Source organism: Lupinus angustifolius, chromosome LG11, assembly GCF_001865875.1.
Source record: "Lupinus angustifolius cultivar Tanjil chromosome LG11, LupAngTanjil_v1.0, whole genome shotgun sequence".
Taxonomy (NCBI): Eukaryota; Viridiplantae; Streptophyta; class Magnoliopsida; order Fabales; family Fabaceae; genus Lupinus; species Lupinus angustifolius.
The window spans coordinates 9669190-9681301 of record NC_032019.1 but is presented as its reverse complement, the minus strand read 5'-3'; the positions used below and the strand labels follow the sequence as shown (position 1 = coordinate 9681301).

The 12112-nt window shown below is 31.7% G+C and overlaps 1 protein-coding gene across 2 annotated transcripts in view; it reads left to right on the top strand.

Annotated features, from left to right (window-relative positions):
• The window catches only part of LOC109360524 (mediator of RNA polymerase II transcription subunit 12-like), a 16875-nt gene continuing 10613 nt past the window's right edge, over positions 5851 to 12112 (top strand). For both annotated transcript variants that reach the window (XM_019605485.1, XM_019605486.1), the window contains exons 1-7: positions 5851 to 6219; positions 7326 to 7520; positions 8635 to 8697; positions 8906 to 9011; positions 9667 to 9735; positions 9895 to 9948; positions 10103 to 10210. In XM_019605485.1, coding sequence (XP_019461030.1) covers positions 7393 to 7520; positions 8635 to 8697; positions 8906 to 9011; positions 9667 to 9735; positions 9895 to 9948; positions 10103 to 10210 — 528 coding nt within the window. In that variant the 5' untranslated portion in view covers positions 5851 to 6219; positions 7326 to 7392. The remainder of the gene's footprint in view (positions 6220 to 7325; positions 7521 to 8634; positions 8698 to 8905; positions 9012 to 9666; positions 9736 to 9894; positions 9949 to 10102; positions 10211 to 12112) is intronic.

Genomic DNA, 12112 nt, shown 5'->3' with positions numbered 1-12112 from the left:
ATTGCAAGAGGAAAGAATCAAAGCTTTCAATACTTTATTGTTTAACAATGTTATGATTCACTATCTTGAACTATCTGAAAGAGCTTCAAGGTCAGAAAAACATCATGATGTTACAATTCAAGGTATACAAAATTTAATTGCAAACTTGGAATAGTTGGAAGTAGAAGAATCAAAGGAAGATTTTGGTAATTTTACAAACCAAATTATCCTAAAAGATTTGAATAATGCTATACATTACATGAACCTCCAATTGTGGCAACTAAAGGGTGTCCACGGACTTTGCGAATGAAAGGTAGCTTGGAATTGCTCAAGAAAGGTCCTCCCTGTAATAATTTAAGAAGAAAGGTCACAAAAACCTAAATATCCAAGTTTAAACCAAACAAGGTATTTTGCTAATGATACGTCAATCCATTAGTTTTTGTTCTTTTTTCTATATCAAGTTGAATGTTTGTAACACTATGTTTTTTTTTAGATGTAACACTGTGAATTGTCAATTTCCAAATTCCAATGCTAAAGGCTTTTAGTTTGATTGATTTAAAGATAATAACATTATCATTTTATTTAGACCGAAGAACGTATCAATAAAATAGTCTAATATTAGTTTGGTAAAAGTGTTCATTTTGCATTTAAAATTGTGGCTTCTTCGGAAGGGCTGCTACCACAAACATGTGTTCCAAGTGCAAGTTGCTGAAGTAGGAGCAGGACATGATGAGATTTTTGCTACAAGAATTGTGTTAGGTTAACGGGTTTTAGTTGCAAATGTAAAAATCTCTTATGTAATGTATTTTTATTATGATAAACATGATTAAAATGGTTTATATCATCGTTATAAGACAAGTTAGTATTGTATAAACACTTTATGTTTTATCTAAACTTTTTCTTTACACATTTAAAATAGTAAAGAATTTTGAACATGATACTAGTGTTCATATTCTTGTTTCTACTATCTTATTAAGAATAGAAGGGGTTGGTGTTATTACCAAAATAGATATCCCCTTCTATTGACACTTGGATTTTAAAGGGTTATATCTGTAATGATAATTTTTATTTCTTTAAAAAAAAGTACAAATTAATATGAAAGAGTTCTGCAACTTGCAGCTACAGTTTGTCTAAAGTATAAAGTATAGCCTTTACCTTCTAATGTTTTTCATTGTATGGTTAGGTAATTGACAGAGGGAGAGATTTGAAATGAAAATTGAAAAGCAGTACAATCTCTCCTTTTCCATTTTCACTCTCCCTCTCTTTCCCATTTTCACAAACACTCTCTCTCTCTATTTTCAGCCTCTCACTCTCCATTTTTTCAAATATGAGATTCACTAAACCATCAACATTTTTCTTCTACAAACTCCTGTCTTCATCATATGCACAACTTCTTCTTCCGTGAAACCAATCGATGGAGTCTTTGTTCACATGTATGATTTTTTCTTACACTTCTTTATAATCAGATCTTATATAACGTGGTTCTTTGTTGGGTGAAGCTTATTTGATTTCTTGAGCTCAAGATAACACTTTTTTGTAGGAGTTCAAGATAACATTTTTACCCCACACACCAGAGCTATTATCGCTGGCGTCGTCGCTAAGCCATCACAACACTTAGGTTAGTCATTTTGATATAAATATCTTATCATTTTAGAAAAATGATTTATTTCATATAAGATCAACCCATAACTTATGCATTTTGTGATAATGTCATTTTTATTGTGTTTAATGTTATTTTGTGATTTGTAAAGATTTATAGGTTGATTTAAGAGTATATTTGTAGGTTGATTTAAAAGTATTTTTTTATCATGTAGTTTATTTTTTTTATTCTATTAATATTTAAGACTTTCAACTTTGACTAGAAAATTCATTCAAGATAACACATGTATTTGTTCCATGATTCTCACATGGAGGGAATTGAAAAGCTTATTTTGATCCTTTAACCATAGAGTTCTCCTAGTTGTAGATTGGGTTTTTAGCTTAGCTTTATTTATGATAGATTCAATTTTTAGAGCTATTGTACACCAACTACAAGCTCTCCCATTCACACATTTTCATAGTTAAGCATATGAACTTCTTACATGTTCTGATATTATTGTTAACCAAACTTAGATGGTTTTATATTTGTTGTTCATACTTAATACTAGAAACTTAAATGTTGTTACAATCTTTAAATTATGTTGGTTTAATGTTTAGAGTTTAAACATACAGTAGATAAAGTGACTTATTTGATGTCATTATGTTTACTTTTTTATTATGGTTTGAGATGTTAATTCTTTTGAAAACAATGCAAATAGGCGTAAAATAAAATCTATTGTGTAGAATTACTAAACTTCCTTTTGATCTTACATTGTCTCAATTGTATTCAGGTGATTACCTATGGAGAGCAAATATATCTCAGAGTCAAAGAAAAATGCTCTTCAAAAAAATGGTTTACCAATGAACACATTAACTCCCTTGAAGAACTAATTGGAAGGTTAAAGAGGTTGAAGGAGAAGGTAGGGTTTATCATAATGAAGTTAGCAATCTGAGGATGTAAGCTTGAAGGAGGTTAGCAATCTGATACTTTTTAATTTTTTATTTTAGAACCTAATTAGATCTTATTTAGCCAATTTACTGTGCTTGATACCATTGTAGAAATTAGTCTTTTTCAAAACTACTAAATTATGCGGTTATAGAATTGGAAGACAAAGTTAGAAAACGAGTGTAAAAAATTGGGACCAAAAGTATAAACTAATGTTTGATTGTTGGACTTTGATTGCATTCTTTTGGCATGATTGTTGGAGGTGTTCCATGGACAAGGCAAAATGTGCTAAAGCTAAAGGATGGTTTTCATAATGTGATGTTACTTTGTGTTGTTATGGTACTTTTATACTACTCTGCTTCATTTCCCCAACTCTTTATAGAAATATTATTGTTGCCTAGCAAAACAAGAAAACTCTAGGAAGAAGCTGATCACTTAAAAGGAAATCTTTGCTTAGGAGAACTTCAGGAATAGTAAATCAGGACAGGGGGAGCTACCTTCAGATTTAATGCTAGAAGGGTATCTATGAATCAACATTCAAGTCATTTTCATGAAAGCACATAGCACATATTCTTTGGTGGTAGAGTAAAATGGAGGTTTGATCAAGTCCATCTTATTCTTTCATGCACTTTGTGATTAGATACAGGTAGCTAAATCATCTTTCCTTCAATCATTTGGTTACATAATTGACAATTTTATCATGCTTTTGTTTTTATTGCACTTGAAATGCTTTGATAAAATATTACTTTAGCTAGATAATAATCATGTCTTCAATCTGTATTGTTAGACAAATAAGGTGTTGTAAAGTATTATCATTGATAACATTCATTGTTAGTTATAGCTCATAATTTATTCAATGAATTATAAATTTAACCATTTTTTTTAATCCTTATAAGTGCTAAATCAAGGGATATTTTAGACAATGCAATCGAAACATAGGACAGAAAACATAGATATTTCTTGAGGCTGTTAATTTGATATATATGATCCTTTTCCTTCATCCTCTTCATTTCTATGTCAAAGTTTTAAAAAATCTTGATAATCTTTTTTCTCTCTATATTTTTGTGAGGTATAGAAAATTATCTTATTAAATGAGAAAGTTATGGTGATAAAGAGAGCTCTTGCCCCATACACCTTCAACGTTTTAAGAAGAGATTGACCATAGTAGCAAGTCAGAAAAGAAAGCAAAAAATAGTCCATATTCATTCTATGGCTATCAAGCTCCTAATAAATATATGTTTTTGGTGGATGTTGCTGCCCTTACTCGAAATTTCTACCTAAATTTGACTCTTCTATTTTGTCAATAAATATATCAATATCAAATATTATCAATATTTTTTGTTCTACTTAATTTGTTGACATTTTCGATTACGATCAATGTTATTGACACTACATATTGTCTTTATTAAACAATCATTATTATAGGTTTATATTTTATAAAGTTATCATTGAATAATAGAGATGATTTATAAACAATTGAGATTGTCAACAATAAACTCATTCATAATCAGTATTAAACAGTAATTTGTGTGGGTACACAAAATAAATAATTAAGTTTATTTTATTATTTTATTTTAAGAGAGTGAAATTATTATTGGTCTTAATACCAATTAGTCGTTTGCTCATAGTTTTCTGAATCGAGAGAAACAAATGTAAAAAAGTTAAGTTTGCATTGTACTTCCAAAATTTTAAACATAGTAATAATAACGTATGCATCATCTATCATCATTTTGTTATTCTTTTAGACTGATGAAACGACTTATTTAAACATCTAAAAATTTGTTAGTCCTTAAAAAAGGAAAATTTTGGTCAATAAGAAATATGCATTCCTATAAGCAAAAAAAATTCAATTTTAAAAAAAATCAACTTAAACCATATAAACTGCATCTCATGATTAAGATGTATAACAAAAATGAATTTAGAATTTATGGAGAGATTCTGCCCAAACTAGCACCAAAAAGAAAAATGTCATTGATAACAATTTTTATAATCTAGGGTAATACTTGCATCAACAATTGAAATTGTTGATCAAATCAATGAATATGTTATGAGTATAATTCTAGGTGAATTTGTTTTAGTTATTTTTAAATTTCATTATGTTCGAAATAATAGATTTATTAAAGTTATATTAATAAATGTTCTGATGTATAACTATAGGTGAGGAAAATAAATATTTGAGTTCATATTCAGTTGGTATGTCTGATGATAATGAAAGTGAAACATTCAATACACTAACTCCTGAATTTTTAAATTCATTTACAACATTTGGCTTTGCCAATCATAAGATCATGTTAGAAGTTGAAACTTCAATAATGCTATTTAGGAAATTATACCAATATGAAGAATTATGTAACGATAAAAGATTGGTTGTTACTAAAATGACAAATCATGTACTTGAAGCAAAGATCACGTCATAAAAAATATAGTGGAAATATCATATATATTCCTTGGATGTCAACGTCTTCATCTCAATCTTTATGGTCTTTCAAGTTTATCATAAGATAATTTTGTTTAATTGTTTCATATGTTGTGATAATCAATAAATCTCAAGACCAATCATCAGAAAATTTTGAGTTATATTTATCTAGACCAATGTTCATTCATGATCAATTGTATATAGCTATTTTAATAGTTCAAAGAAAAAATGATTGTAGATATGAATACATGATAATGATGGTCAACCATTAAGACAATAACAAATGTGATTTATAAAGAAGTTTTCTGAAATCTATAACATATATTCTACAACTTAATTTACATTACCTTCCATACATTTCTTCGTAACAATTATTTATTTATTTAATATAACACATTTAATATCATCTCTGTTGTCAACAACTCTATATCAACAATCAAATACATAAACATCATTTTTCATGAGATAATAACTCAATAATATTTTCATTAATAAATTATGTTTTTATTATTTAAATAGATTAATGCAAAATACATTATCACCCGTGCGAATGCTCAGGTATCCTACTAGTTTACAAAAATAGGAATCATCTAAGTTTCATGAATAAAAATACAATTGAACTAAGGTTAATTCAATTTTGTCTTTGACAAAGAATAAATATTTAGCAATTGTCCTCATCAATAAAATATTTCCCGCTCTTAAGAAAATTTATTCACACACAAAAAACAAATTACATTTCTAAATCAATAAACCTTTCCTAGATTCTATTTTTCAAATAATTTCACCATTTTGCCCCCACAAATTCATCACTATTATCAACTCTCATTTATGTTAGATGATAGACAAGGGCATAAAAGGAACAAACCTCATTTGTAAAAATAAAACACTAATAGTTAAATAATAAAGTTTTTTAATAATTAATAATAATTATTAGATCCCCTTCTTCTTCACCCTTTATTCTTACCGGAGGAAGCAACAGAAGCATCATCACCCAATTAACTCAACGAGTCAAAACCCTTCTTTTTCTTATTCCCATTTTCTCTTTCTCTCTTTTGAACGTTTTCCATTTTCATCTTCTCAGCTATTTCCAAGTTTCCAATTTCATAATCTTCTAACCCCCTTTTCTCAATATTCCAACCAATTTCCATTTTAACAGAATTTCCATTTGGAAACCCTAGTTTCTAAAACCCCAATTAGCTTCTGGAGATTGGGGGAAGATTGAAATTCGTGATTTCGCACCCAAAACCCTACTTTTGGAACTTGCTCCGGAGTGCAAATTTCGGAGCTTTTCTCGCATTAGGTTTGAATTTTAAGTTTTTTCAATTACATGTTCAACCCCATGTGTAATAGAGCTTGAATGTGATGTTAGGCTAAGATTTTTAGATTAATTAATTGAACTTTTGGTTTTTTTTCTTCCTCTTTCTAATCATTTCATTTGACGCCTGAGTTAGTTCATATGGTAATGTGAGATGCTATTTTTTTTAGGTTTAGATGGTACTTATGGATCGGAATTGATTTGATTAAATTGTTATACTTTTATGTTGTCTCTTATAATTTATTACTTCAGGTTAGTTGATATATTGGTTGGACTGTTGGAGTTTTAATTCTGGCTACTAGAAAATGATTGGGCACTAGTTCATACTTTGTACTATAATTATGCTAGCATTTAAATGTAGGTACAGTTTCCATATTTTTTGTCGTTGAAATTGATCCCCAGAAAGCTTTTAATGGAAGTTTCCACTTTATGTAGTTATGGTCAAAGTCAAACTCAATATCTAAAACTTCTTTGACTTATTTATGAGATTTGTGATAGCATCATTGTGTTATGCATGCCAATTTCAATTTCAGAGTATAAATATCAAGTCACATAAGTTTTCTTAGTAGTTAAGCTGGGTTTTATTTTCTGTAAACTGAACTCAATGTTAACTAGAGTTTCAGATTTTGTTTTCTTTTAAAAAAAATTATCGAATATTTTTAATGTTCGTTATTTTTAAATGCAGTCCGCTGACTGGAGTTTGTTATTTTGATTGGGCACTGTAGTGCATTTGAGTTGCACTCAATGTTCCGACGTGTCATCTTTTATTTTTTATTTTAAGGTAAATACTATTGTTACCTTTTCTTCTAAAAGAAGTTATTTTCCATTTCAATGCTTACAGTTCAGAATAGTTAATTCTGCTTTGAATGTTTGGGGTCCACAGTTCATCAAGTGGTTTTAAATTTGTTATTTATAATTTTTTGTGCATTAGGATTTAGTAGCTATCATTACCAGCTGAACGAAGTCATTAATTCCTTTTTCGATTATGCATTCTGTTTCCATCGCTGTTTTTATTTTATTTTTTAGTATTTTTTTGTTTGCTTTATTGACATTAGTTGGAAGTGACTTGGATGACAATTTTGATCATGCAGATTAGTACTTACAGCTACATATAGTGGTATGATGTGGATGGCAGTATGCCGGTTATAGTTGGAGGAAATGCAAAGGTATCATGCTGGCAGCTGCACTAACGCAGTTAATAACGGTGCAGTAGGTGGGCCATCTCATAGGGACACTGGACGATCTGATTTATCTTCTTTGCCAGCTAATTTCCCTGTAAATTCAAGGTATGAGAACTTCATCCTGATACTGTTCCCTTCAGTTCCTATTGCCATTTTCTCCTCAATGATTGTAACACTAGCATATGTGGCAAATGTATTACAAATTCCAAATAATAGTGGTCATGTTGTTCTTATTGGGTTTTTCCTGCTAGCTAATAGTTTTATGATTACGATATTTTTTCATTTGATTAACATCATTTTGAAACTTGTGGAACTGCTCCAGAGTGGATTTTATTTATTTCTTGACTGAGGAGAATATTCTAAGAATTGATTTCAGCTTGATTTGCAGTTCTTATCTTTTATGGTGCGTTTGGGACCTTGGGTAAACAGCTTAAGCGCTTATACAATGAGATTTTTTGAAATAAGCTATAAAGAGACTTGGTGTGTAGGAAGAATTTAAGCGATTATCTGCCTTGGTGTGTTGACCTAATAAGTTAGGAAAATTTTAGTGTTTAATCGTTTATGCGGGCTTTCTTCCTTTTCTATTTTATTTTAATTTTTCTTTAATCGCGAACTCGGTCCATTGAAAAATACATAAAGTAGTGTTTGAACTTCCAAATTACAAGTGTCCATATAGTTTTCATATAAAATTAGAGAATTGTGACACTAATTCATCAGAAAATCTTTCTCTGATCCCCCTTTCTGTTGTTTTTATTAAGATTTATCAGTTTCTCATCATTTTAGTAATCAAAATATTTTTTTCTATTTAAAATTCTCTTTGGAGTGCTTATACTATAGAGCATAACATCAAATTTTAAGAAAACTGTTAATCATTTGAAGGTGAAGACTGCTATGTTGGTGGAGCTACTTTTTTATAGGCGTCAATCAGATGATGTGTATTAGACTGCTATGTTAATGTAACATGGGTTTGTGAAGTCTATAAAGAAGTGAATTGGAGAGCACAGGCTGGGAGTTTGCATTTTGATCTAATAATTATTGGCAATTTGGCATTCTAAATTCATATTTTCTTTGCCTTTGAAACATAGCATATACTCGTTTGACCTAATATTGCTATACGTTGTCTAATATTTATTAGTAAAATGGTACAATGTTATTATTTGTGTTAAATCAGAAACTGGTGCTGTTAATCACTTTTAACAAAATGTTTTTCTGTTTGCAGGCGACAACAACCACAGTTAGCCCCCTACAAGTTAAAGTGTGATAAAGAACCTTTAAACTCTAGGTAGTTCCTGCTTGTAATGCCAATTTTTTGAATTATTTCTTATTTCTAGTTCATAACAAACGGTTATACTGAGTTTTTTTGGGGGCTAGATCTTTCCTTTCTCCCCATTGTTTATCAAATTAGCTTTTCTTTCTTGTTAAGCTATCAATGTGTTGTTAACTTGTTATCTTCCAAATTTGAATGTTAAATGTCATTACTTGAATCTCAGGCTTGGGGTACCAGACTTTAACCCCCAAACACCAAATTGCCTAGAGGAAACTCTGACCAGGGAGTATTTGCAATCTGGATATAGGGATACCATCGAGGGACTTGAGGTATATCTTTAAATTTTACTTTTGTGTTTATACCGAATCAGATGCTGTAACGTAGCAATTTTGCTGATGAATGATTGGGTTAAACTTATCTGGTTATCCATTTATTGATTTTTGCTCTAAGATTTGTAGATTTTATGCTGAACCCTACATACCTTGTAATTATCTATTGTTGAACATGTTCAGGGTAACTGGAAATTTGTGAATTAATTCTGCGTATTCTTGGTTATCTTCTTGTTTTTTTAAATGAAATTATTTGTTAGAATATATGGATTTCATATGTTGCTCTCGTATCTACTAATATTTTAAAGCACTCTAGACAATCTCTTAGGATTTTTTCCTATTTATATTCCTTGATCTGTTTCCTTATTTAATTTAATTAGGTTTAAGTTTGCAGTCTATTATCTGTTACTAGTATATCTAGTATAAACTATAAAGTATAAATAGGATAATTGTAATTTCTTTTCTGGATCTCTTACCATTCATGGTAATGAAATAGCAATCTTGTTCTGTGTACTTCTTGTTCTTGAGGTTTAGCTCTCCTTGATGAGTCGCTGAAAGGCAATCTTAAAATAGATTATTTTTTTATAATTCAAGCCTGCCCTTTTGTTTATTATCAGTTATTTTCTAACATTGCCTTGCTTTTTGCATCTCTCAGGAAGCTAGAGAAATTTCACTGACTCAGGTTCCAAATTTTAACAAGACAGTTGTTCTTAATTGTAAAGAGGTGACTCACTTGTCTTTGTGAGATATTTGTGCTCGTCTTATTTATCTTTGTTTCTCTGGTTATGTTCTAAATTTACCTCTCATTTTCTATTTTAATTTGTACTCATTGGAAGTGTATGTAGATATTGGTTAACTTGTTGGCCTTTCATCTTCTTTCCAGGCCATTAGAAAACGTCTAAGGGCCATCAATGAATCTCGTGCTCAGAAGAGGAAGGTGATAATCTTTATTCTATCTTGCTAAACATTCCAGTTCTATAATATATCCATATCTATGTGTTTTCACATAGTTTATTTTGGATTTAGTGTGTTCTACATATATCAGTTTGTTATGAATATATTTGATCTACATGGTAGTGTTTATTTTACAGGCTGGTCAAGTATATGGGGTGCCTCTTTCAGGGTCACAACTTGCTAAGCCTGGTATTTTCCCAGAAATAAGGCCATGTGGTGAAGACTTCCGGAAGAAATGGATTGAGGTATTCTTAGTGAAAGTATTGCTCCAAATTTTTTTTACCTGTGCATCTTTCCTGTATACCAACTGTGGCCCTCCTATTATTTTCAAATAAGTGTTCGCTGGATCTATATGAAGAAATAATAAGGTCTTAAATTTTTTGTATTTTCTGAGGGGTGGTTGTAGTCTTAATCTATTAGAGTGTAAGACTTAAAGTCTTGGTTTATGGACTGATTCAGTATGGTTGTTACTGAATCAGTTTTATTTGATAGTTGTTCTGTTTCTGTGTTGACAGAAACAGTTAGTTAGTTAGTTAGGGGAAGTTACTTGTTGTTCACGTAACTTCCCATTCTCATTCTCTCTTGTAATGCTTCCCCTGGATTATATAAAGGGGATAGCTTGTTCATATTTGATTAAGAAATAAAATCATAAACATTCAGTTTCTCTCATTACCTTTCTCCTTTATGTTTTCTGTTTTTTAATTCTTTTACATGGTATCAATCGTCCTAATGGCCTCAGCCACAGATCCTGCACCTTCATCTTCTCCACCAACTGCTTCTGCACCTCTACAAACAGTTTCTCCTTCTCTTTCTCTACCCATTCCCACCATCAAACTCTGTGAGAAGAATTACCTCACTTGGAGTCAGTTCATGGTAGCTGCTCTCAAATCAAACAGGGCTCTCAGATTTGTCCTCATCACTGATCCTCCTCCTAGATTTCTCTCTGATCTTGACAGAGATCATCACCTTCAAAATCCTACCTTTCTTAGCTGGGAAGAACAAGATCAAACAGTTTTTTCCTGGATCCTCAACTCAATTTCTGAGTCATTACAACCAAGAGTTCTTGGCTGCACCTCATCTTACCAATTATGGGAAGAACTCAAAGCCTGTTGCAATGCCCATACCAAGGCTAGAAGTAGACAACTCAGAGCCCAACTTCGCACCATCTCCCAAGGATCTGCCTCTATCTCTGAATATTTTTCTAAGGTTAAAATCATTACTGATTCTCTTGCTTCAATAGGCACTCCTATCTCCATTGCTGAGCATGTTGACTGCATTCTTGATGGTCTTGGGGAGGAATTCCAATCTGTCATTACGGCAATTGAAAGCCAAATTGAACCTCCCTCAATAAATGACCTTGAGCAGTTTCTTTTAACCTTTGAATCCAGACTCATCAAAAATAGACACAAGGCTGTCTCAGATGCTCTCTCAGCCAATGTTGCCTCTGCTCCTTCTCCAACTCAGTCCCCTTCTTCAGTGAATAATTCAAGCCAGTTTCATCCCAAATCATCTCAACCTAGGTATGACACTTATCCTTCTGCTCCTAGCCACAGATATGACAACTATCCTATTGCTTCAAGAGGGGGGAGGTTTGGAAGAAGAGGGGGAAGACCATTCAGGGGAGGAAAAACTACAGGTCGTTCTGGTAACCACTATTTTTGTTCCTACTGCAATCGTCCTAGCCATGACCTAGAATGGTGTTACTATGCCCAACAAGATTCCAACTTTCCCTACTATACATCACAGTCACACAACAATAACCACTTCTCTTCTCATCCTCAAACATATCCTAACCCTGCTCATCCCATGACATCCAAAGGACAAAGGCCAGATTCTTTCTACCCCCATCACACCACCAGACCTATGCAACAATACCCCAACTATAACACCTATTATGATCACAACTCTGCTGCACCACCTCCAACTTCCCTCTATGGCACCAGACCTCATATCTCTCATGCTCAGCCTCAAGCCTTTACTGGATCACACCCTTATGCTATGAATGTCAGTACTGGAGGCACTGACCCAAAGAACTCCATTTGGTTCCCTGATTCTGGTGCAACCAACCACATTACCTCAGATCCAGCATTTCTTCAAGAGCCAACTGAGCAGTTTGGTCCAGAGCATCTCTATATGGGTAATGGTAC